General features: G+C 47.4%; 1 protein-coding gene across 2 annotated transcripts; it reads right to left on the bottom strand.

Annotated features, from left to right (window-relative positions):
• Positions 1-1,679: 1,679 nt before the first annotated feature.
• POPDC2 (popeye domain cAMP effector 2) lies at positions 1,680-26,741 on the bottom strand. 2 transcript variants are annotated; one of them, XM_006132888.5, is made up of 4 exons: positions 22,485-26,741; positions 14,793-14,901; positions 8,668-9,043; positions 1,680-2,828 (listed from the first exon to the last, which is right to left on the bottom strand). In XM_006132888.5, exons 1-4 carry the CDS (start codon positions 22,973-22,975, stop codon positions 2,743-2,745), a joined length of 1,062 nt encoding a protein of 353 aa, XP_006132950.2. In that variant the 5' UTR covers positions 22,976-26,741; the 3' UTR covers positions 1,680-2,742. The 2 variants fall into 2 exon arrangements, with proteins under 2 accessions (XP_006132950.2, XP_006132949.2); XM_006132887.5 differs by having other exon boundaries at positions 8,530-9,043; positions 22,485-26,740.
• Between the last annotated feature and the right edge of the window lie 456 nt (positions 26,742-27,197).

The following is a 27,197-nucleotide window of genomic DNA, read 5'->3' as shown; positions in this document are numbered from 1 at the left end:
GTGGCTCTAATCAACATCCTTCTTGAATTGTAGACACCAGCAGTCCAACAGCAGTTGCACCAGGGGCAAATACAGAGGTAAAATAACCTCTCTGCTATTCAAGATTCCCCTGTTTATGCCTCCCAGGATTGTGTTAGTTCTCTTGGCTGTGGTATTGCACTGGGAACTCTGTTCAGCTGAAAAATCCAGCATGACCCTCTAAGTCTTTCTGAGTCTCTGCTTCCCAGGATAGAGTCCCCCGTCCTGCATTCTTTTTTCCTAGATGGCTACATTTACACTTAGCCATATTAAGATACACATTATTGGCTTACCAGGCAAACCGGATTGCTCTGTATCAGTGAACTGTCCTCTTCATTTTTTACCACCCCCGAATTTTTGTGTCACCCGCAAATTTTATCAGTGATGATTTTATGTAAGAATCATATGGGAGAAGGAGAGGCAGATCCTTGTGGGATGCTCCAATCCCTGTGATGGCTTCACAGTGGAAGTCAGCAGAGCCGCAGTTCTTTGAGGGGTCAATTTTTTTTTCTAGCTGGGTATGGTGACGGCGGATGAAGGGGACAGCTCCTCTCCTGCCTTGTATGTGCTCTGAGCTTCAAGTGTCAATTCTTGTGACAGTGCTCAGAGTCACTGACCTCCGTGTGTGCTCAGGGGCCCAAGCACCAATGGGGAAAAAACAGAGGGTGCTCAGCTAACACCAGCTACAGCTGAACAGCAAGGCACTTGGGGAGGGCAGAGAGCAGTGAGTGGCAGGTGAGCTGGGGATCTTGCAGTAAAGAAGAGGCAAAGTGGGAGCAGGGTCTACTTGATAGCTCAGGGAGTGGTGGCTACTTTGCTGCGTAGTTTCATGGCACTGAACAGAAACCTTGCTAAGGGGAAGCCAAGAGGTCTCTGCTGGAGAAGCTTCCTTGCTGCAGAGGATGCCTGGGTCAGAGAGAAGCAGATGCAGTGCCTGGCTAGAGAGACATCTCTTTGGGGCAACAGCACAGCAGGGCTGCGATAGAGGGTTCTGGAATCTGATTCTCCTGAGGAGAAGTAGCAGAGGGGAGGCAGTTTGTGCTGCAGGGGCTGGCATGGCCCCTGGCACTGGTTAATTGCATCCTGCTTCAGTGACCCTTTGCAGGAGCATGTCTTCACCATGGCCCCCGGCCCACACTGGAATGTCTCCCGCACTTGGGGTCCTGTGGGAACAGCATGCAGCCACCTCTGTAACTGGGTGTAGGGGTCTGCTGTGCGGCCCCTTGGCACTAAACCAATCGCAGTTCTACAGGCACCCCTGGGCTACATCTACACTGGCATGAATTTCCGAAAATGCTTTTAACGGAAAAGTTTTCCGTTAAAAGCATTTTCGGAAAAGCGCATCTAGATTGGCAAGATGCTTTTCCGCAAAAGCATCCGTGGCCAATCTAGACGCGGTTTTCCGCAAAAAAGCCCCGATCACCTTTTTCGCGATCGGGGCTTTTTTGAGGAAAACAGTACTGTGCTGTCTACACTGGCCCTCCTGCGCAAAAGTCTTTCGGAAAAAGACTTTTGCCCAAACGGGAGCAGCACAGTTTTTCCGGAAAAGCACTGATGATTTTACATGAGATCGTCAGTGCTTTTGCGGAAACTCAAGTGGCCAGTATAGACAGCTGGCAAGTTTTTCAAGAAAAGCAGATGATTTTCCGGATAAACTTGCCAGTCTAGACACAGCCCTGGTGACTAATACTATTATCACACTCTGCACACCCCCACTGATGGAACCTCTGGGTAAGCTTGCAGCGGAAATACCATTGCTGCTGTATTTGTAAGTTGCCTACCATCTCCATATTGATTTTAACTAAAATATGGCATCTTCCTTATCCTGATCTCCCAGCTCCTTTTGTAAGGGCTCAGACCTGACTGTTCCTTCTCTTCATCTCTACCTCAGTGGAGACACCCCGAGTCCACAAAAATCCCATTCTGCTTCTCCTTCCAAGGAGATGTACCTACATTCCTTTCCAGAGGGGCACAGAAAGCCAGGCTAAGTCCTTTCCCTTTCTCAAGGCTAACCCTGGGATCCAACTCACATGGGCACAGAAATCCAGTCCTGATTCTTCTCTTCCTCCTTATTCTAAGTGGATTGAAAAAAAAACCTTATGGTATCTTTTCCCAACATCGGAAACTGGTACATACATCGTTACGTAGCTCTGGTTATCCTAAGTGAAAAGCATTAAATCCTGGACATGGTATTTAAGCCAGATAGGAATGGATGCCATGTGTATCATTAGCATTAATCCCGTACCTAAACTCCACACACCTTTAATATACACAAATACTCTGAGCCTTTCTGCAGTGCCATTTCCCCGCTTCTAGAGCTCATGTGAAATCCTCTGAATATCAGTTTCTTGCTCCAAGTCACTGAACACTCTAGAGAATCATCACTCTAATTGCTGCCATCAAATCCAAACACACAATGGACTAACATTGCTGTCTTTCCAACAAGTTTAATGGAGCTGACAACAGAGTTGTTAACAGACCATCGGGGTGAAAGACCAGACTACAAAAAGGAACACCCAGACATCCCATGTGCCACGGAAGGTGATAGAATGTGTTGTGCAAGGGGTCCAGCCAGCACACTTCAGTCTCATGCGTATACTGGGTGTGCTGGCAGGGGGTGTTGAGTGCACATGTAAATGTGTGTCAATGAGTGTCCCTCTGGCTGGAGGTGTGTGAGCATACACTTATGTGTGGGTCTTCCTGATCAAAACCGATTCTTGTTCCCTAGAGTTCTGGGGTCTGGGTGGGAGCCAGAGGGGCTCGTCCTTTGAAGAGAGCACAGGGGTAACTCCGGATAAGGCTTCCAGAAGCTGTGGGAGAAAAAAGAAAAATAAAAAGGCCATTACTGTAGCCACAGCTCTTATCCATTTGCCAAACTTACCCAAGAGACAGTGTCCTAGCAGGTGGGGACCACAAGGCATCCTACCATTTTCCTTCTTAAATCAGTTTGTAAAATCTGTGTAATTCATAGTCACGCAATAGCAAATCAGCATGCATAGCCCCAGCTTTCATGTGCAACACTTCTCTACAAAACCCTAGCTATCAAGAGCAACTTTCTGAGAACACAAGAATGGGCATGGTTCGCTGGCACTTCGGCCCTTTGAATCATTGTTTACACTGGTGCAAAGTGGATGGAAAGTGCTTCCTGGTCATTTAGATACCAACTTGGGGGAAATGATTCCATAAGCCGCAAGATGAAGAAGAATTTGGGCTCAATGCATATTGCACAAGCCCACTGAGCTACTCCTACAGTCACCTCACAAACATAACAAATAATCAGGGCAGATGGCCAATGGAAAGGAGAAAAACCACTTCTTAAGAAAGAAGTTTCCCAGGGATTAGTCTAAGCAAAATGACATTTTTGAAATTATTTAAAAAAATATGCTGACTCTTTTGACAGAATCTCTTCCATAGGAATAGTCAGAGAAAGGGTATCATGACCAGGTCATTGTATGGCTCATTTTCTGATGTGTCACAATTATAAACTCTTTCAGAAGACAAGTGCTGAGCTAGCTAATACGATAAGAACAATTTACCTCTCTACAGCACTTTCTATCCTACAGGAGGCTCCCAAATATTTGAGAAGCCCTGTCCTACAACAGTGGATAGATGCTTTAAAAAAATATAAATATACCATAGTGGGCCATTGTCACAATTTGAATTGAGAGGAGAAAGCAGGTATCCCCTAATGAGTCACCGGCACTACTTCCCGCTGCATCTTGACTTTCCTTGGAGGTTTCCTATTCATGTACCAAAACCACCTGATGATGCTTTGCTTATAAAGATCAAAGCCTGATAGTTTAGCTTCTGGCAAGTTTCAAGGGAAATAGTAGAGAAAAATAGGTTAGTGTGTCCCTCACCATAGTCCACTTATCCCCTTTGCCACCCTTTTTTTGAGCAAAAAGGGTCTGTAAAGGGTATGTCTAGACTACATGGCTCCGTCGACGGAGCCATGTAAACTAGTTTACCCGGCATAGGCAAAGAAGCAGGGATTTAAATAATCCCCACTTCATTAAAATAAAAATAGCCGCCGCGCTGTGCCGACTATCAGCTGATCCGGCACAGCGCGGCAGTCTAGATGCGGATCTGTCAGTTGGGGAAGCCTTTGCCGACCACTCCCTTATGCCTCGTGAAACGAGGTTTACAGGATCGGTCGGCAAAGGCTTCCCCAGCCAACAGATCCGCGTCTAGACTGCCGTGCTGTGCCAGATCAGCTGATCATCGGCACAGCGTGGCGGCCATGTTTATTTTAATGAAGCAGGGATTATTTAAATCCCCGCTTTTTTGCCTATGCCGAGTAAACTAGTTTACATGGCTCCGTCAACGGAGCAATGTAGTCTGGACATACCCTAAGGTTTCAATCAAAAAGCCATGTGTTTTGTTTATTTTTTTCCTGCTTTTTTTCTACATTGGAAATTCCAGTCTTGTTAAACCTGATAATCCTAGCATGCTCTATGGCTGCCTAGAGAAACGACAGCATTCTTCCAGGAGGGTAACATACAAGTTATACCTGAATGAAGAATGAAGTGGTTCAGACTGTTCAAATTTTGATTTTTCTTTTATTTTACATTACACCTATTTAACTCAAATGCCGGACAGGTAAAAGAAAAGCCCTTCTGTGAAAAATTCATCAGTCTTGCCTCTTTAATTAATCACTGAGAAAGCCTCAAATCCACTTCACATCCTCCAGAACAACCTTCAACAAAAACAAGGAATATCAGACTCACTATTCCTGAAACTTCTAAGCTGGAAAAAAAAACACACCTAAAGGAATAAACTTTATTTGGGTTTTGAGCTTGTGGGTTAGTGGTTTTTGACAAAGCTATTGCAGGTGTTTTTAATCCAACTTAAAGAAGCAAAAATGGGCACCACAAAGCCCCTTTCCAACACTGGAGCCTCAGAGGCATTGTATGGAGGGTAAAAAATACGCATTTGGCTCAGACATTCGAAGTAAGGTTGGTAAACCAGGAAAATGTCATATACAGTCTCAGTTGTCCTCAATTGGTTTTTGAAAAGACGTAAAAAAATTGGGTCAGAATAGCCTCCCTACCCCACCACACAGTTCTTCTGCAAATGAAAGCAACCATCTGATCTCTGAGGATTATTTTCACGAGGCTGTACCATCACCATCACAGCTTGCACTGGATCCGCTGAATTACACATCAGGCCAGAACTAGCACTGAAATCGAATGACTGACTACTGGATGGCAGCGAGTGGCCCTCAGAGCACAGAGCCCAAGTACTGGAATGCAGCATCTGGCCTTGGAGGGCAGCTATTGTGCACAGTTGCCAGACACAAATGCAGTGACCAGCATGCTGGCCCGGGGGGTAAGGCGACACTGCAGCAGGAGGAGTGTGTTCCAGCTTGGGCAGGCACATACAAGCTGGTTTCGATGGAGCGAGTGTGCTAAAAATAACAGAGTGGCTGCAGCGTGAGGCTAGCCCTTCCTGCATTCCCTGTGGGCAATCCCATTGAGATGGCAGGTTCACACTTGGGGCAGCTATCCCCTCCCCCATGGCTACCACTCTATTTTCAGCACACAAGTTGCTGTAGGTATGGCTACCCGAGCTGGAAATCACAGCCCCAAGCATAGACCACCTGTCTCCCCATACTGGGTGTGTGGCGGGGGTACAGTCTAAAGGGGGGAGGGGAGACACATGATCACCCCACGTCTTCTCTGCCCAACAACTCCCTGCACTGCTGCACTCTCTCTGCCCTTGAAGTGTTACCTGCGGGGGAGGAGAGCTGTCCATCTCCTGGTGCCCTCTTCCCTGCACGTTCAACCGCTCTCCCTGGCAGCTGGGCCTGGGCAGGGAGAGGGAGGGAGCAGCTGAAACTGGCCACTCCACTGCTTGAGAAAGACTGGCTGGGGAGGTGGAGGCAGCAGGAATACGCAGGCTGGGCTGCCAGAAACAGAGGCTGAACATGCTGGGGGGCAGACTCAGTGGGAGAAAGACAGAGCCCCTCTTCTGCAAGCCTAGCAGAAATCTAGGGTGAGACACTTGACCCACTATGCCCCTTTCCCCACACGTCACCTAGGGGTCTAGGTGTACCCTTAGGGTATGTCTAGACTACATGGCTCCATTGACGGAGCCATGTAAACTAGTTTACCCGACATAGTCAATGCAGCAGGGATTTAAATAATCCCCACTTCATTAAAATAAAAATGACAGCTGCGCTGTGCCGACAATCAGCTGATCCGGCACAGTGTGGCAGTCTAGACGCGGATCGGTCAACAAGGGAAGCCTTTGTCAACCATTCCTGTGAACCTCATTTTACAAGGCATAAGGGAGTGGTTGACAAAGGCTTCCTTTGTCGACCAATCCTCGTCTAGACTGCCGTGCTGTGCTGGATCAGCTGATTGTCAGCCCAGCGCGGCGGACATTTTTATTTTAATGAAGTGGGGATTATTTAAGTCCCCGCCACATTGATTATGTCGGGTAAACTAGTTTACATGACTCCATCGACGGAGCCATGTAGTCTAAACATACCATTGGTGATTAGCCTCGGGAAGCCAAAGGATAGCTATTGCATGGCAGAGACTGGAATCAAACTTCAGCGACTGGCTACATGTAGCTCAGCCTTGAGATGCAACCCTTGACCCTTTGGCTTAGAAATTCTAGCACAAAATTATTCCAGCATCTATTTTTGTTCACAAATCTTTCAGAGTCCTCATTAGCCTCCACGGAGCCCAGCAATGCTTCGTTTGCAGAGAGAAGAATTGGGTGCGGGGAAGGAGCTTAGGAAGAGATTGTGTTATTCCCATGCACAGTGACAGTAGTGAGGCAGGAGAGCCTGGTGCATGCCAATGAGACACATGTGGGGTGGGGGGGATCCTTTACATGCTGGCCACTCCACTCCTCTCCTGTTAGCCAACCCAGCCCTGTGTTGAGACAACAGCTATTGGAACACAGGAGCTTTGGCCAAACCCTTTCAGTCTGGCTGAGTTGAGTCAGAGGGACAGCATGGGGCTGACCCTACACTCCTCACTACAAATTCACTAGGGCAGGGGTGAGCAGCAAAAGAGAGGTGGCCTGCCAGGGTTAGTCCCTAGCAGGCCGCCGTTTATCTGCACCTCCGCTGATATCAGGTGATTGCAGCGCTCGTTGGCCGCAGATCGCCATCTGTGACCAATGGGAGCCGCGGGAAGTGGCGAAGATTGGGACACTGCTTCCTGCTGCTCCCATTGGCCACGAACGGCCATCTGCCACCAACAGGAGCTGCAATTGTCCGATACCTGTGGAGCTGCAGGTAAACATAGAGGCAGGGGCTCACTAGGAGCTAACCCTAGTGGACCGGATCTGGTCGGTATTTACCCACCCCTACACTAGGGGACTCTTTCCTCTGCTGGCTGTGGTACCATTACAGCACCAATATGTCACTATGGTAACGATTCAGGGACCAGGGCAGAGGCGAGAATCAGCCCTAAGATTCTGTCAGTCTCTATTCCAAAGCCTGCACTGACATTTCTTTAATTCATCTTGGTGCACAGCCCTGCCCTATAGATAGAAATGTTTCTGTTCTCTAGCTGCTGTGCATTTGTTTGGAGCCCTGGTATCTGGCCTTAGTTTCTTCTTACCGACACCGCTGTAAGTCAGGAATAACCCCACTGAAGTCTACCAAGTCACACACGGGGAAGGCAGTGTGAGGATAGATGCAGGCATGCTGGGCCAAAGCTGGCCTCCGACGCAGCACGTCTCATGAAATTCGGATGAGGAAGTGCACTGAGAATGCCGTAGTGTGGCAATTTCACAACAGGATTTGCAGCCTTTCCTGGCAGCATTACCTCAGCTGATTTATTCTGGGTAAGTAACAAGACCATTGGTTGGTTTCCCTGAAACTGGGATTCTGCTCATGCCCCACAGCCAAACTGTGCATGAACCAATGCTGTGTGCTGGTCGAGTTAATTTTGATAGGAAGCTACCCAGCAGGAGTTAATGACACTGACAGGTCACCAGGGCTGTCCTTATTAATTCAGGTGCCCTGTGCAGGCCAAGCACCTGCACCCTCATCCCCTGCCAAGGAGGCCATGTTCAGGGCTGTGGGGGCAGGAACAGGGCAGGGAAGCTGGTGGGCAAACAGGCGGAAGGGGAAGTGGTGCAGCCCGCCAGAGCTGTGGGCCAGGGAATTGGGACTGCTGGGGCTGGGAGGCAGAGTGGGGCTGGTGGATTAGTGGCCCAAATTCAGTGGTGCCCTACGCATCTGTATAGCCTGTGCATGCCTACGGACAGCCCTGCAAATCTCGTTTCTTTATTCCTACCTAGCAACTGGGTGCCTGTTTGCATGGTGCCCAATCCCTAAAGACTGAGTGGAGGCCACTAGGATTCATGCCATTTACCAGGTTTGCAAGGAATCAAAGCACCAGCAAACTGGTCAAGGACTGAGACCCATTAGCCCTCACCTCCCCCAAGCAGTGTTAGTGCTAAGCCTTGCACAACAACCAGTCCCATTAGCCATCATCTCCAGGCACAGAGGGAAGTGTTCCCTTCTGCAGGCAAGCGAGTACTTACATGGGGATCCCACACAGGGTGACGTGTGCCCATGTTAGAAGTGCCCTCACTTCATATACTCCCCTTCGCTCACATAGTCCATAAAAGACCCCGACAACTCAGCAAAATCTTCCAACACAAGACTGGTAGAGTCCTCACCCAGCAGGGCACTGTCAGGCCAGGACACCTTGGGGTGGGCAGCAGGAGGAAGAGGGGCTGAGGCCGCTGTCTGGACAAAGGTGGGCATCGGATGATGGGGCACGGTCCGCTCCTCACACTCTTCCAGCAGCTTCTCTACCTCAGCCTCTGAGGAGGCGGGTCCCAGGACGTGATAGAGGCTAGGTAAGCGGATGTCAAAGCGCAGGCCGAACTTAGCGAAGAGCTTATCATTGAGGGCGTACAGCTTCTCCGAGATGTCGTAGCCAAGGAAGGCCGAGAAGAGGCGGGCGATATAGCGATCTTTTGCCAGAAGGAGGTAGAGTTTTCTCCGGGGCCAGGAGATATAACTACAGTCAGTCTCTGCTGTCAATGTCACCTGCAGGGGATGGAGTGGAGAAGTGAGCATAATAAGCTACCGTAAGCAACCTTTGGCTCCCTCGCTTTGAAGTGTGGTTCTGCTCTGAAAAGCATCTGTGGTCTCTTTTCCACCCCAGAGCTGCTCCTTGTATGTAGGAGAGTAAGAGCTGCTGCACTTACGGAGGAAATAGGGCTTTTATTGCTTTGCAGTCCTTTTCTCTGTGCAGAGCCAGTATGACTCAAAGAGAGGGAGCTGGAGTCTAGTCCTTCCTGCGCTTCATTAACACAACTCGTCAGTGAATTCCATGTGCAGAACCAACCCTGCCAGCTTCAAATTATGCCCCCATTTATACCTGTGCAATGCCACTGAAAAGACTAGAGTAGCATAGATGTCCCTGTGAGCCCTTACTGTTCTGCAGAACCATTATCATTGGGATGAATGATTGATTTCAAGGGGGAGAGCTACATATAAGAACATAAGAAGGGCTATGCCTGGTTAGACCAAAGCTCCGTCTAAGCCCAGTATCCTGTCTTCCAACAGTGGCCAATGCCAGGTGCCCCGGAGGGAACGAACAGAACAGGAAATCATCAAGTGATCCCTCCCCTATGGCCCATTCTTGGCTTCTGGCAAAACCCAGGCTAGGGTCACCATCCCTGCCCATACTGGCTCATAGATAAATTCATGGAGGTTAGGTCCATCAATGGCTATCTGGCTATTTCTACACTAGCCCCCAAGTTCAAACTAGGGAGGCTAATGAGGATGGCTGAAATTGCAAATGAAGTGCAGGATTTAAATATCCCGCGCTTCATTAACATGTTCCCAGGCAGTCGCCATTTTGGAAATTGACTAACCCGGAAGAACTGCCCATGTCTACACGCGGCAGAGAAGGGCAATTCCGAAATAAACCCTTTACTTTGAATTAACAGTTAAACCTCATGGAATGGCGACCGCCCGGGAACATGCTTCATTTGCAATTTCGGTCACCCTCATTAGCCTCTTTAGTTTGAACTAGGGGGCTGGTGTAGACATACCCTCTCTTTTTTAACCTTGTTATAGTCTCAAGTCTTCACAACATCCTCTGGCAAGAAGTTCCAGAGGCTGACTGTGTGTTGTGTGAAGAAAAACTTCCTTTTGTTTGATTTAAATCTCCTATCTTCTAAGGTCATTTGTGACCACCAGTTCTTGCATTATGAGGAGTAGATATAACTTCCTTATTTACTTTTTCCACACCAGCCATGATTTTATAGCTCTTTATCATATTCCCCCTTAATCATCTCTTTTCCAAGCTGAGAATTAGGGAGATAAAAGTGTGGCTAAAATGTAACTGTGTGACAGCTAAAAATAGCAGTTATAGGTTACATGCACTGCAGGCTTTGCAGTATAAAGCTTGTTTACGCTTTACACTGCACAGCCCACAGTGAAATCTCCTCAGGAGAGGGACCAGTTGCCGTTGCCGGGCCTGTTCTCAGGGAGGCTTCGCTGGGGGCTCTGCAGCCAGCTCCTGGGGAGCCAGCGTGAAACCTGTGGCGGGGGCAAAGGGAGGCACTGTCCTGGCCTGCCATGGACAGGGGCTGCTCTGGAAGGCCCTGCAGGGCTGAAGCAGCTCCCTTCCCAGGACAGGCAGGAAATTGCTCCAGCCCCTACCAGTTGACTGGAACCAGTAAGCCTCACCCATTAAGGGTGAAGCTTACTGGTTAACCAGTTAACCTTTTACATCTCTACTGAAAAGTCCCAATCTTTATAATCTCTCCTCATATGGAAGCTGTTCCATACCCCTAATAATTTCTGTTGCCCTTTTCTGAACCTTTTCCAATTCCATTATATATTTGAGATGGGGGCGACCACATCTGCATGCAGTACTCATGACGTGCGCGTACCATGGATTTATATAGAAGTAATATGATACTCTTTGTCTTATTGTCTTTTCCCCAATGATTCCCAACACTCTGTTTGCTTTTTTGACTGTCGCTGCACACTGAGCAGATGTTTTCAGTGAACTATCCACCATGATTCTAAGATCTCTTTTTTGAGTGGTAACAGCTAATTTAGACCCTATTATTTTGTATAGTTGGGATTATGTTTGCCAATGTGCATTACTTTGCATTTATCAACACTGAATTTCATCTGCCATTTTGTTGCCCAGTCGCTCAGTTTAGTGAGGTCTTTTGTAATTCTTTGCAATTTGCCTGAGCCTTAACTATCTTGAGCTGTTTTATATTATCTGCAAATGTTGCCACTCACTGTTTACCCTTTTTTCCAGATCACTTATGAATGTGTTGAACAGCACTAGTCCCAGTACTGACCTTGGGGACACCCTATTTTCTTCAGTCTATTCTGAAAACTGACTATTTATTTCTACCCTTTGTTTCTTGTCTTTTAACCAGCTACTCGTGCATGAGAGGACTTTCCCTCTTACTCCATAAATAAAAAATGTCACCGTATTGCCCTTGCACAGCATTGTAATGGGTTTCCCCTCAGTAGCAGGAGGGCAGGTGTGTGTGGTTTCAGAATGGCTGGAAAACGAAACAAAGGGCTTTTTAGAAGGGTGGCACCACCTGTCATCAGCTCGAGGAAAGGCAGGTGCTGCAGGCTACAGTCAAATCTGATGGATTGTTTTAGACACTGGGGTCTCAACATATTCTGTTGGATACCCCTCAGGTCTCTGGGGTAGAACACAAGAGCTGCTTAACCATGCAAAACAGCACTCCTCAGTCCAGGACAGTAAGGGAGAAAGGCTAGCATATGCATTTGACACTGTGCAGGGTAGTGCAGGAAGTGGAGCAGGAAGTGGAGAAAAATTATCTAAGTTGGAAGTTGGCCAGAGCATATGAGTTTAACACAGCTATTTTTGCAGAAAGTTTGGGGTTTTTTAAAATCTTGCCAAGGGGAAAACAGGTTCTTTTTCAGGCTCTGAAATGGGGAAACGTGTCAAAGGATCAAGCCTTCTTAGGCTGGAGTAAAGTGTGACAGTCAGAGTGTAAATGAGACATAGCTATGTGAACAAGTGTTACAGCTGGGCCAAAATATTCCAGGGCCTCCCTGTGTGCTGCATGCACAGGGGTCTCCTTGGCCAGGAACCACGGCAGGGGCTGCTGGAAAGCCAAACAAGGCTGAGCTGCAGTGTGCGTCCTTGGGTTCGATATTTAATGCCACTGCCATGCAAGCAGCTGCCTTATGAGCTACGGGCGCTAGAATATGAGAACTTCCCTGGGATGGGCTGTGAGCCAGGAGCATTCTGAAACTTAAAGGGACACAGCCTCACTTTCTTAACAGTCTTCACAAGCAACTGAACCCCACCTAAACATGCACCTTGGTCTTTTTCTCACAATACATGAAGTGAAATCGAACACCGCCCCCCTACCCTCTGCGCCTTACAGGGCAGCCAGAGAGACTCACTCACAGCGTTCACTCTCGCTCTCACTCGCTGCACCATCAAACCTCACAGTTCAATGCTCTGGGGAAATGGTGTAACTATGAAACCTAATCCAATTCAGACTGCGAGCCAGCACTCTCTGAGGAGAAGACAAACCCAGGTCAGAATCCAGGCGGCAGCCAGACCCTGTCACAGCTAATTAGTCTTCAGCCATTCTTCATTCTGCACCCAATTGAAACAACTGAGCCCAACAGCAGAAGGGGAACTTAGACAAGGAAGTTCCCTCCCCACCCCCAAGGTAGACCCTAAACAGGAACGCTTCTCCAAACCCAAAAAAGCAATAAACTCTATCTGGAGAAACAGGGTGCAGGGGTTGTTTGGGGAGCTGCAGAGTGATTCATGGCATGGAACAGAGCTGAGAGAGAGGAGGGAGAGGTTAAATAGATTCAAAACTTGCACATTGTGATATATGGAGCTGGCAACACAAAACTGCTAACATAACATCCCTCCAAAAACAAACTATTTCCTAGAAATTGCCGATTAATTTTTCAGATCACAAAGCACCACAGGCAGCTTTCCAGGACTACATTCTTCAAACCTATCTTTTCCAGTCTGAGTGGGCCACCCCACGCAGAGAGGAAGGCCTGGCTACGGTCCCCTTACTCAGCTCAGATATGCTGTGCTAAGAGTTATTGTAATCTGCCACTGTGAGCAGAAGTTCTGCAGTAATATGGAATGACTTCTTGTGCAATCTACTAACCACCAGCTTGTTGGTGGCAGAACAGATTCATTTTTCAAAGCAGCTTTAAAAACTCTCTCACTCACAGAATGTGGGCCAAGTTCAGATCTGATCTCAGCAGGAGGCTGGTTTCAGCAGTCAGCTGCTCTCATTTACAGCAAGTCTGAATTTGGCCCTCTCCATGGAAAGGTGTTACTCTGCTGACCTTGAGTACTCTCCCAGAGGCTTAGTAAAATCACTTCTGACATATCCTTTAGGCATATCTAAGTTCTGGTCATTCAACTACTGACTGGCATCAGCCTACCACAGCTTGCAGAGATGGATCTGTCCATCCATTTAATAACCTGCCTGCAGAATGGGTGGGAATCAATTCTGTAGTGATCACAGGATAGACAGATCAAAACAAAAATCAACAGGTTTAATTGCTGCAAATAACCATGAGTGATTGAGTCTCAGAACCCCCAATGTCTCAAGGAGGATTGTTTGCAATTTGAAAGTACAGTAGCTAGATTTGGATGTGAATTATCCGCTTTCTCTCTCCCAGCTTCCCCGCCTGAGAATCATCATCACCATCTATGGGAGAATCAGATATCTGAGCCTTTATAGTCATGGTCACCTTTCCCCATAGCAGCAGCAGCTCATAGTTCTACAGTTCTTGAGAAGTTCCACCTCTAATGGCTCATTGTGCAACACATTAATGCTTGTATTAAAAATCACCATGGGGGCATCTACACAGCACTGTAGCTCAAAATAAGAGACACAGTTTGAGCAACACAAATTGCGTATCTTATTTCTATGCTATTTCAAAATAGCTAATGTTGTCATTTGGCACTGTCTACCCAGCGCCAAATTTTGAAATGAAGCGCTCTTCCGAAACATCCCTTACTCCTTGTGGAATGAGGCCTCCAGGGACATCAGAATATCAAGCCTGAAATAATGGGCTTGCTGTGAAGACACGGGATAGCTATGTCAGGATACTCCGATATCCTGACATAGCATTGCAGCGTAGACTTAGCCTATATATATTGGAAGCAGACCAGTGAGCCATCTAATCAAGGGGTGGGGGAAAAAAGGCAGTGGTTCACCAGGGTTAGTCCCTGGAGGGCTACCGCCACTAAATTTACCTGCACCTCCACAAGTATGGGCGATTGCAGCTCCCACTGGCCGGGAACGGTGATGCACGGCCAATGGGAGTTGTGATCCCTGTGCTAGTGGAGGCGCAGGTAAACACAGTGGTGTGGGGGCCAGGGCTAACTCTGGCAGACCGGATCTGGCCTGAGGGCTGGTATCTGCCCAGCCCTGACCTAATGTAACACACTGTCTCCCTGTGCCTGTTGAATCAGAACCAGAGCAATGGGCCTTCACCTCTGGTATCCTGTGGTCAGCCACGGGCAATGCTGGATGGTTCAAAGGCAGACATATGACAATGCATCTGATCATGCACACGATGCTGTACTCTAACATGATGGGGGTGGAGGAGGAATGCCTTCCTGGCCTAGCTGCATGAGTAGCTGAGAGCTCAAAGCCTGAGGATTGACAACGCTTCTCTGGCCTTTCTTCTCCCTTCCACCTTCCCCTTTCCGCAGCACGCGTCGAAAGCACTAAAGCCCAGGTCTGAACAGTTGCAGAGCTACCAGGTGGTAGCTCCGAGTTACCTGGAACGTTCCCTCCTCGGAAGGTCGCAGTGACTCCCACTCCGGGGAGTCAAGGAACTGGTAGGGGAAGACATAGTGCAGAAACTGTCCATCCTGGCTCACTCTGACCCTAGACAGAGAACAGAAAAGGACTGGTGGGTACAGAATCTGCTCAAGCTTCAGATACTCCACCCCCTCTGTAGGTGCAGGAGTGTTCCCTGGTGTCTTCTCTAGTCAAGTTACAAAATGTCCTGTTAATGATGCTTTTATCCCTTCTCTTGGGAAACTGTTCACAGGCTAGTATCTTAGATCTGACTGTCAGTATGTCTTTCTGGATACTCTGCCCGCATTCTCCCTCTCCTAATGTCATTACATCACTCGTAGATACAACTCTTGGCCCATTCTTCCTATTCTGGGGTTACTCCTCTTCCGTTACTTGGAGATGGTTAGTATGGCCACCCCACAGCTATCATCAGAACAAACTATCTGTGCCAATTGATTTTCCCCTCTCTTTCCAGTCCACTTACCATCCAACCTGTCCCCGAGCTCTCTGGCACCATGCCTCTAAGTCTGGAACCCAACATTATATTGGTTGTTGCTGCAGCCATATCACACATCAAGTTCATACTTAGCTGTCCACTATCTCCGAGACACTACTGACTTCCTAAGGAAACTACAAAACATCGATAACCTCCCCAATAATACCATCCTTGCCACCATGGATGTAGAAGCTCTATATACCAACATCCCACATGAAGACGGATTACAAGCAATTAGAAACACTATCCCAGAGGACACTACTGCCAACCTGATAGCAGACCTATGTAACTTTGTTCTCACCCACAATTATTTCCAGTTTGAGAACAACTTATACCTCCAGATCAGCGGCACAGCCATGGGTACACGCATGGCCCCACAGTATGCTAACATCTTTATGGCTGACCTAGAACAACGTTTCCTCAACTCCCGTCCCCTTTCACCCCTCCTCTACCTACGGTACATCGATGACATCTTTATGATCTGGACACATGGCCAAGAAACACTGGAGATATTCCACAGAGATTTCAACAACCTACACCCCACCATCAACCTCAGCCTGGACCATTCTACACGAGAGATCCACTTCCTGGACACCACCGTACAAATCAACAATGGAAAATTAGACACCACTCTCTACAGAAAACCCACCGACTCATACAGTTACCTACATGCATCCAGCTCCCATCCAGAACACACCACACGATCCATCGTCTATAGCCAAGCCCTTCGATACAACCGCATCTGCTCTAACCCCACTGACAGAGACCAGAAGCTTCAGGATCTTTACCAAGCATTTATAAATCTCAACTACCCACCCAGAGAAATAAAAAAGCAAATTGAAAGAGCCAGACGAATACCTAGAAACCATCTACTTCAAGACAGACCCAAGAAAACCAACAATAGAACACCACTTGTCATCACCTACAACCCCCAACTAAAACCTGTCCAACACATTATCAATAAACTACAGCCTATATTGGAACAGGATACCATACTCAAAGAGGCTCTGGGAGACTGACCCATAGTCTCCTATAGACAACCACCTAACCTCAAGATGATTCTTACCAACCACCACAGGACATACCACACTAATACCAACCCTGGTACCTTCCCTTGCAACAAACCCCGTTGCCAGCTTTGTCCACATATTCATTCTGCTGATACCATTATTGGACCTAACCAAGTAAGTTATAAGATCAAGAACACATATTCCTGCGCATCCAGAAATATAATCTACGCTATCATGTGCCGAAAGTGTCCGTCTGCTATGTACATTGGACAAACATCTCAGACACTTCGCCAAAGGATTAATGCCCACAAAACAGATATCAGACAAGATCACAAAGAGAAAACAGTTTCTTGCCACTTTAACCAGAAAGGACACTCTCTAAATGACTTAGCCACCTGCATTCTGCTACAAAGACCTTTTACATCTGCACTTGAAAGGGAATCCTCTGAACTGTCATTCATGTTAAAATTCGACACTTATCACCAAGGACTTAACAAGACTTTGAACTTTCTCACCCATTACCAAGACAGTTTCCCCAATTATCACCTGTAATACCATTAACTCACAAACATCCCACTCTCCCTACCTTTAATATCAGCAATTCACAGACACTTACCTTCCTTCCTCCCCCTTCCCACCCCCCCGCATCCCCCTTCTGTTCTGCAATGTGATTTGTCCTTTTCATATTTGTTCATTTTTTTTAATTGTATCCTTTGGTATATATGGTTGTGACTACTTTCTTCCACTATTTGATCTGAGGAAGTGGGTCTGGCCCACGAAAGCTCATCATCTAATAAACCATCTTGTTAGTCTTTAAAGTGCTACATTGTCCTGCATTTTGCTTCCACTATCATTCAGTATCTTTTAGTCTCACTGCCTTCCGCATAGCCCTCTCCTTGACTGCCACTGCGGCTGCTTAACAAAATCAAGGTCACACTTGTGAGCTGCACTGGTCTAAGCCTACAAAAGGCAGAAAGCAGGGTCTTGCAGTTCAGGCAAAGGACTAGGAGTCTGACAACATGGGTTTTCTTCCTGGCCCCGCCATTAATTTGTGTGTGCTGGAACAAGTCACTTCCTTTCTCTGTGCCTCAGTTTCCTCATCTATACAATGGTCATAGTGATTCTGCTGTTTCCCAGAGTCCCTGAGCGATTCAGTTCATTCCTGTGTGTAAAGTAGTGGGAGCTCTTGAGCGGGAAGGTGTCAGAGAATTGGTACGTGAGCTTTCTAATCTGAACTCTGTACTTTTGAGGTTTCCCTCTTGCTGCTTTTAGGCTATTGCTAGCGTGGAACCCTGAAATAGTCTGCAACACAATGGAACAGTCAAGGTCCCTGCACTCACTTTCTGTACAACTGTGTGCAGAGAGCAGCACAATAATGCTCCATTAGAGCCTTTCCCCCATTCTTCCACCCTAGTGAGGTCTAGCACAGCTAGCGTGGCCAACAGAGACATCCAGGGGTCCAGCCTCAACACTGTGGTGGACCATGTGCAGCTGGGCTGAGACTCACCTCCCCATGCTACCCGCACATCCGTGGCAGTATGGCGTGAGCAATTGCATTGATGTAATTAGCTGACTTCCATTAGCAGCACTCTGACCCATGGGGGAGCCACAGAGCGCTCTAAGGTAAGGCCATATTAACGTTCCACTGACAAATACAAGTAGGTTAACTACAGTTTTGAAGCAGGCTGCTAGATGCAGATATTTGGCAGGGGGCTGGATGTTTGGCAGTACCTCCATTTAGCCACTTTCTCCCACTGTTTTTTCTGTGGGTTTGCTCCCCTTCACATTACACAGCAAGGGGTTGCATGTAGGGTTGGGAGAGGTAGATGGGCCTTAGTCACAGACTTTTTCCTTATTCAAAGAGAGCATGTTTTCTACCACATCCAAACCTCCTTTAAACCACAACCCTTCAGCAGTTAAAATGAGAGAAGGAGACATGGGCTGAGCAAAGTCCAGGGAATTAGGATTCCTGACTTCTAGTCATGGCTCCACCATAGATCTCCTATAAGAACTAGGGCCTCACCACTCTGTGCCTCAGTTTCCTGTGTAAAATGCAGCAGACATTACATACCTCCCAGTGGAAGAGGGCTGTAAAGAGTGTTTACAAAGCAAATGAAAATACAATGAGCTGTACGAACACTAGTATTTTGCTACGTAGATCCGACGATGAACAAGCAGCTCCATAAGGGGCCATCTGAGCCCACAACGATTAGATTGGGTATGTTCGATCGGCCGAGCAATTGTCTGCTTATGGAAGCTTTGACAATTAGTGTTTGTGATGTGCTTTGAGATCATCAATTGGAAGGTCTTAGCAAAGTGAAGAGTACTAAATATTAATTATTGTCTGGTGAACCCATTATGATCTTAAATTATATCCAGGAAGATGGAGGAAGGTGACAAACAAGAGGGCTGTGTCTAGACTGGCAAGTTTTTCTGCAAAAGCAGAAAAACTTTTTCTGCTTTTGTGGAAAAACTTGCCAGCTGTCTACACTGACCGCTTGAATTTCTACAAGAACACTGATGATTTCATGTAAGAAATCAGTGCTTCTTGCGGAAAAACTATGCTGCTCCTGTTTGGGCAAAACTCCTTTTGTGCAAAAGGGCCAGTGTAGACAGCTCAGATTTGTTTTGCACAAAAAAGCCCCGATCGCGAAAATGGCGATCGGGGCTTTTTTGCGCAAAAGTGCGTCTATATTGGCCATGGATGCTTTTCCGCAAAAACGCTTTTACGCAAAAGCATCCATGCCAATCTAGACGCTCTTTTCCGCAAATGCTTTTAACGGAAAAGCTTTTCCGTTAAAAGCATTGGCGGAAAATCATGCCAGTCTAGACGTAGCCGAGGAGAAGAAAGAACAGCCCTTCCCCTACACATCTAAAAGTCAGAGATGGATTAGGGTTTAGTGCGTCCCTGGGCAAGTGGAGCCCCTCTCTAACCCATCCACCTGCAGTCCTGCCAGGGGGCCTTCCTACTCCAAGTGGACAGTGGGATTGGGGCACAGAGGTATCCATTTTTCTAGGGCTCCCCAATTGAACAGAGTCTCTGGGCGTGGGTCCCATTGGCCCAGTAGCGGATCTGTTACTGCTACCAATCCATCAGGAAGAAATCATGGACAGATTTGTGAATGGTTTGATTGTACATGGGCTGTTTGTTGAACAAAGAAAGAAAGAAATTGGTCCCGAAGCCTTTGGAAGTCCTGAAATCTGCATCAGAGCAGCAGGGCAGAAATCGGGGAACCAATCTGGTGAATTACTGAAAGCTGGGATGCCAGGCTGTTGATTCTTTCCTTTCTCTTGCTCAGTTCCATTTTGCGTTGGTGCAGAGTTGAGGGCAGAGGGAGGTAGCATATAGCTACACAGCAGTGTAAGCCTATAGTGAGTGGGACTCAAGAAGGCCAACCCCTGTCAGGGAACCCTAGGCTCAAGGTTTTCTGACCCATGTTCAAACTTAAAGCTCTGGTGTCCGTACTGCAGTACACAGTCCTCTGTCAAAGTAAACAGGTTCCAAAACGCTTAGTGCCTCCCACCAGAACCAGTCTTAGGAGCAGGCGAGCCAGGCGGTCATCTGGGGCCGCAATTTTGAAGGAGCCACCGACAGAGCCGGTCTTAGTGGGGGGGCGACCGTGACTGCATTTCAACCCAACCCTTTTTTTCTTCCCCCTCGACAAATTTTCCCCAGCAGTTTTTTTGGGTTTTTTTTGCTTGGCCCGGGGCAGCCAATTGGTTAGGACCAGCCCTGCCTCCCACATGTCCACACTCTAGCCCTAGGAACATGGTGCACTGTGGGAAAACTCTACTGGCCTGCTTCCTACCCGTGGTGGCGCTACTAATGCCAGTAGGGAGCACACAAGTACGTACATTGCACAATGAGCTCCTGTGAGCGCTGTCTCGCTAGAATGATGGACAGTTGGAGTTACCATCTCACCTTAGAGTTGGGCTCCCCACCTTTAGGCTGAGTCACATTGGTAGGGCAATGCCCATGTGCACCTGCTCTGAGGATAATTAGCACATCAGTCTCCAGGGCTACCAAACAATTACAAAGAAACGTTGCCGTTCTTCTTGTTTAAAATAAGATGTGCAGTGAAGGTGCCACGTGCACTTGGTTGGTTGGTTTTTTATTCATTTTTGTCTGTTTCCAAGGGTGACGTAAAATGAAGGTATCAGAGAAAACACACACACACACACACACACACAACACCCCAGCCTGGTGATTGCCGGCTGCACAGTGGTGAAGTGTGTGCCCAGGGCTTGGGGTGCACTGTGCTCCAGCACCCTAGGGGACCCGTATCCCTGTTCTCGCCGAACCTCAAGAACCAGCAAGAAGGAAAAATATTTGCAGGAACATTTCTGGTGTGGGGAGACTAGCCCTGCTCTGCCCCTTCCACCCAAAGCCCCAGCCCTTCTGGGAGCACGGAGTTGCCCCTCCCCCTACCTAGCCCTGGGGCCCGGCAATTCTGTTGGCCCACCTGCAGGAAGAGAAGAGTGGCAGAGCTCCTGGTTCAATATGGCTGGGAAAGGGATAACCCTCAAAACCGCCTCCTGCTTGTCAGCTTTGCTCTCTGCTCTGGGCCAACTCTACAAAACAGTGAGGAGGAGCTGGAGCAGAAAGTGGGAACATTCTCAGCCAGGCAGTAATGAGACTTCTGGCCATTACCCTGGCTGTTTGCAGCACTTCTCCTCTGCTGCCAGGAACTTTGGGATAAATCCAGAGGACTGCCAGGACCCGCGTCAATCTAGGCCTGCGTGCACACAGGAAAGCAATAGGGCTTGGATCCTGCATTCCAGCTTAACGCAGGCTTGGACCCGCCAGCAATGCATCTGAGTCTTACGGTTACCACATTTGGGCTATGTCTACACTGGTGGGTTCTTGAGCAAGAACAGCTGTTCTTGCGCAAGTATCTGCAGCGTCTGCACGGCCCACCCACTCTTGTGCAAGAAGATTTACAGTACGGCGGGGTAAGAGAGGGCTTCTTGCACAAGAGCTATGCTCTTTTCTAACAGGTGTAAGCTCTCTTGCGCTGAGGCTCTTGCGGAAGAGGCCAGTGTGGACGCTGGGCAGGGGTTTCTTGTGCAAGAAAGCCCTACGGCTAAAATGGCCATCAGAGCTGTCACGCGCAAGAGAGCGTCCACACTGCCATGGATGCTCTTGCACAAAAGCACAGCTCGCACATGGCAGTGTGGACATTTTCTTGCGCAAGAGTTGTTGCCCAAGAACCCTTGTGCAAGATGTATTTGCGCAAGAAGCCACCAGTGTAGACATAGGCTTGCAGTGTGGACGGCAACACAATGGTTGGCTTGAGCCCATGCTCAGACCCTGGCTTCCACTGCCGTGTAGAGACACCCATCATGCTCCTTTTGCTTTTCTCTATTTTGACATTTTAAATTGAAAACTAGATATGCTGCTAAAACCACTTCTTTGCGCATGACAAGTAAACATGACAAAGCCCTTCCTCATGAATACAGTCACTGCACTACACTCCTTAATCCAAGACTCAGGTAGATGGAAGAATAAACAGCTATGTGCAGTGGTTCTTAGACTATGGTCTGCAGATGTCTTGTGGCCCATGGAACCCTTCTTGGTGACCAACAGAATGAAGCAGAATTGATGGATCAGGCCCGGAGGGCTGCCAGATGAAGTAGGATACATCGAAGAATCTTTCTCTTACATAACTTTTCTCTTACAAAAGTTATGGACTACTGGGTGAGCAACGGTAGTGAGAGATGGAACCACTCACTTCAAAACTTCTAAGCTTTTCGGGATGAGTCCAACTGTGGATTGCAGAGCAGTTCCTAGCAGACAGACATCCACATTACACAAATTACCATGTTAAGTGGTACTCGAGGAACCACCGGCTCAAAAAGACCTCCCTGCCATCCTCCAGCAAGTTGGAACGGGAGAAGCTTCACTACTGCTGCCTGGACTGTACCTGTTCTATCCATAACAGCCTTCAGGTTCCAGCGCTATAAATCATCCCACCCCATCAGCACTAAGATTGCTTTAAAAATGCCATGAAAAAAAGATGAAAATCTTCCCCTTATGCCCCCAGCCAAGCTAGCTAGGCAGATTAATTGTTGCTAACTCAATTCTACAAAATCATCACTAAACATTAAGGTGGCTCAACATTCCAGGGATGGGAAATGTTTTGTCAGGAAAGGGTACAGCCTACCTGCCAGAGAGCAGCAGAGACAGGCGGTTGATGGGTGTTTTGCCCTCCACAGCGTAATTCTGGTCTCTGGATAGTGACAGGACTTGCTCTTCACAGCATTTCACAATCTCTTTGTAGACCTCAAAGGGCACCTGCAAGGGCTGGCAGAGGGTCTTGTAGAGAAGGTCAAACTCTTCCAAGAAGGTGTCTTTGCGGAGCCGGTAAATCAGATGAGCCAGCTGAAGCAAGCAGGCCATGACCAGCAGCATGTTCCAGATGAAGATGTCTAGTCCACAAGCTTCCAGCCAGCCCCACAGAGCATAGCAGAAATAGCCAGCGGCCAAAAGACTGAAGATATAGATGGAGCCAAAGATCCCACTTCCCCCCATGTAACCTAGGAGGAGGATGCAATTGCCCAGGTGATAGGCTGCTCCCTCAGGACCTTGTTTCCAGCCCTCACATAAAGGGGGCTGGAAAAGCGACTGGTCCCAAGGGGTACTGTTTCTGATCATCCTTTCCCTTCCCCCACCCTCCTGTCCGTCCCACTTTACAGATGTATTGTCATACAAAAATTATACCGATAGCTGTAATCAGAGCTGAGTGGCAGCTCCTCTCCCCAAAGCTCACTGGTCCCACTAGAACACACTTCAAAATAACTTTTAACTGGCTTGTACCAAAAACAAAAATAATCCAAGCCAGAGAATTCTACTGGCTTATTTTCCTCTTCACTGTTGGTGAGGTGCACGGTCCTGCCAGTTGGCCTCCCCCTACCAACTGCAGGAGACAGAGCAGGGAAAGAGGTCCGAAAAGTTCAGTCACGGTGTAAGCAGAGAGCTTCAGCTGGAGAATTCCTGAGAGAATGGGACTGGAAAGAGCTCCTGTTGCTTTCACTCTTCCCAGCCCTCCAGGAGTGAAAATAGAGACAGAGCGAGCAGCAGGGAAACAGAGAGGGTGGGGGGAGCACTGGGCACTTGTGTTGAATTTGGAATGTATATCACTTGGCAACGGAATGAAGAGATACCCCAAATGGATAACCATGTTTGGAATTGAAATCCAAAGAGCAAAGCCAGAGAGGGGAACAGAGAATAGCCAGGCACTGGCCACTTAACATAGCTGGAACTAGATAAGCCCAACACAGAAGTGAGAAAGGAGACAAGCAGCTAATTTATCAGCATGTGGAGGAGAAGGTACATTTACTATTCCTCACTATTGGGGGGAAAGGAATGTCCATCATATTACAAACCCTAAAAGTCTCCCTGCATGCTGGGTGATAATAGCAATGGGAGGAAACTAGCAAAGGAAAACATAGTCTGGATATCAGAAATGCTTTCTAGTACAGAGACCTGTCAGACCGTGGCATAGCCTCCTAGAGGAAGTGATGGCAACTCCATTATGTGGGACATTTAAACTTAGACTGGATAGGGTACTGTGGTGTCTAGTGCGGGCAATCATCCTGATCTGAACACCGTGCAAACAAACACACGAGGGCTGAATTTCAGTGGAAGAGCCAATAGGATTTTCTCCCCTGTACAACGATGATGCTACAAGGCACAGGGGGATGGGAAACGATATAGAGACTGCTTAGAAATGTGCAATGAGCAAATTCTACCCTAGAACAGGACACTCCCTCCCAGTTCCAGCAGGCTCTATGTCAGGGCTACTCAACTTTGGAAGCCCCAGGGGCCACAATGATGCTCACAGCACATGCCGAGGGCTGCAACTTAAGTGTGGTTGCATAGACATGCAAATATATATGCAAATAGCTTTTTGCACACTGACTGGCATGAATACAAAAATTAACGCAAGACAACACAACATGCAGGCCCCATTTAAGTCAGTTCTGCTGATATTAACACAATGCAATATTTACCCAATTTCCACCCATTTGACAGCACTTTTAATATGCAATGACAGTCCAGGAATTTAACTACTAAAACACATTCAACAGAAGACCATTATAATGGCTCGCCATTGTGAAGCATGTTCCCAGTGGAGGCCATGTTCAAAGGATGCCACCCATGGGCCGCATGAAAAAGACTGTCATTGTTCATGGGCCCAGCCCTCTAAGTACCTGCGCAAAAGGGAAGAACTGGAAAGCTACTGGGGTGTGAGCACAGAAGGACAGGAATGTGCTTCAGCAGGGAGATGTCCTGCTAACTACTGCCTGACCACTAGGTAGCACTGTCAAGCGGCTGTGCACTTTGCACAATATATGTTACAGCAACAGCAGTTCTGCTGGTGCCAGCAGCGACGCAGCAATGGCAAGACTGCCCACCCCACAGGAAACACACCACCGTATTCAATTTGTATAGTTGTGTGCAAATACATAGGGATTTTATCCAGTACAGAAAGAAAAACATACCCTAACGTAGCTCAAGTGCACAGAACGAAGACTGGTGGCTAAAGTTACACATTGGGAAAGTTACACTCTCCCCACGATTCCAGATCCAACATGCTACAAAAAGATCCAGTGATCATTACTGCAAATTACACTCAGGCTTTGAGGCTCCAGCTGGGCTCTTCCTGTCCCTTGCAATAGCCAGGATTGTAACACATTCTTTTGTCACTCCTATAGTGTCAACAGAGGTCTGGGAGAGTAAACTGAAATCTGTTCTGTCATCTTCATCAGGAACCCAATGCACGAGAATTCTCACAAGTGTCAGGACGTGGTCACTTTTCACAGCCAGATGCACCCTTTGAGCTCAGAAAAGTGATGCAAAGGAGGAGATATGAAGTCAGCTTGTGTAAGCCAATTGGAATAGGCCTTTGTGCAAGATAGGATTACGAGGGTGGTTATGTTTCAGGACAAATTTACAGCAGTCATGCTTCTCATACCATTCCCATTGGCACTAGTCACTTAAAGGAACATGAGCAGCTCCTATATTAATGCTGTATTATGGATTAACACACACTGTACCAGAAAGGGCTAGAGTGAAACTTGAAGATACCTTTTAAAAAGGAGATGGACAGTGTAAATCATAATTGCCATTTCTGGATGATTTTGTCTCTGGAAAGACTGGCTCCATGTGGAACACTCAGGGTCAAAAGTAAGCAGTAGCAGAACCAGAGTTACCTTTGAGATTTACTGTTGGATGAAAAAATAGAATAAGTAGAATCCTCTACATTCAGATGCCCACTTTGCATCCATAGCTCATTTTTGCAGACAAGGATGCAGGTATGGATACAAAATGTGTATCCACACAGGGCTCTAAGTATAAATTAAGACTGGCACATACACATGGTAAGAGTGACCTGAAAACCACTTTGATCACTCTGTTAAAAGGACAATAGAAAGTTAGACAGAAGTAGGTTTCTAGCAAACAGAGAGTTGCTCTTTCCCTCCCCTACTCCACTTCCTCCCTGATCTAAGCAACTATTGTCTTCACTGGGAGTTATTTGTTATCTGCAGTGGTTAGGGAGAAGTGGAACCTAGGAAATAACTCATATTCCTTTTTTACTGTTACTTGATTTTCATTAAGAAGAAAAGGATAAACCTGTAAAAAGGGCAGGAATATGCACAGGGAATCCAAGTTCTAATGTTTGTTTTCTACTAATTCACTATGACCCTGAGCAAGTAGTTGCTCTTTTGGGTCTGTTTCCCCCTCAGTAGAGTGAAGGTATTATCTACCTTCCTGACAGCAGGAAAAGGTTAAATTAACATATTTAAAGTACTTCTAGATCCTTTGGTAGAGACAGCTATAGATACAAAATTTAAAAGATTATAGGCTTTCTTCTTGAAAACAAAATCTACAAAACATAGGCTAACACAAGAGACAAACCACTAAGTTTCTGTGAAGTAGGAATGCATTGGGATTACTTCCAGTGTGTTGTTTCTGATGACTGAATGAAATTCCATCTTTTGTGTCAGCCTCTGAATAGAAGGCATCTGACAAAGGCAAAGGCCTGACTCCAGGGAGGCTGTAAAGAACAAGTTCTCACCCTCAATCCATAGGTTAGTGAAGGGAGATCTGCTTCTCAATCCACTCCCCAGCTTCCATTTTTAAGGTCCCTTACCTATGAATAGACTCAGCTCACCGCTTTCACAAGCAGCAGTCAAAATTAAATTTGTCTTTGTGCCACCCAAAGAGTTTTGAACACCAGAGGAAGTGACAAATGTCTCGCTAATTTCACTTTGCAGCAGGCTGGGGAAAGCCCATGCCCATAGATATGGTGAAACTGGGTGAAGACTCAGGACAAAGGCAGCACTGTATCAGTTAACTGAGAGTGTATCTGAACATCCATAAGGAGTAAAAACTTTACTTAAAAAAAAAGTGCTGACTGAAGACTCCCCAACTTGATGTGGAACAAGTTCCTAGCTTTCTACGAGCTAGTCAATTTTTCAAGCAATTATATTTAAGTACCAATGATTATAAAACTGTCTCAGGAGAAGTGGACAGCACAATACAGTAAAACTCCATTGGTCTGGCATTTGATGGTCCGGCACTCCATCAGGAACCCGGAAGTGCTCCGGGCAGCTGGACCATTGGAGCTGCTCTGCCCCCGGCTTCCCCGATTCAGCCGCTACTGAAACTGACCAAAGGCTGAATCGGGGAAGTCGGGGGCAGAACAGCTGGAGTGCTGCCGGTAGGTCCCGTAGCGCTGCCCCTCGGCGCTGTGGGACCAACCCGGCAACACCACAGCTGTCTCCGATACAGCTGCTGCTGAAACTGACCAGCGGCTGACTCCGGGAAGCCTGAGGAAGAGCTGCTCTGCCCTGGGCTTCCCAGAGTCAGC

Source organism: Pelodiscus sinensis, chromosome 1, assembly GCF_052426305.1.
Source record: "Pelodiscus sinensis isolate ZL-2025 chromosome 1, ASM5242630v1, whole genome shotgun sequence".
Classification (NCBI taxonomy): domain Eukaryota; kingdom Metazoa; phylum Chordata; order Testudines; family Trionychidae; genus Pelodiscus; species Pelodiscus sinensis.
The sequence above is the reverse complement of the archived record's forward strand: the minus strand, read 5'-3'. Positions and strand labels throughout refer to the sequence as shown.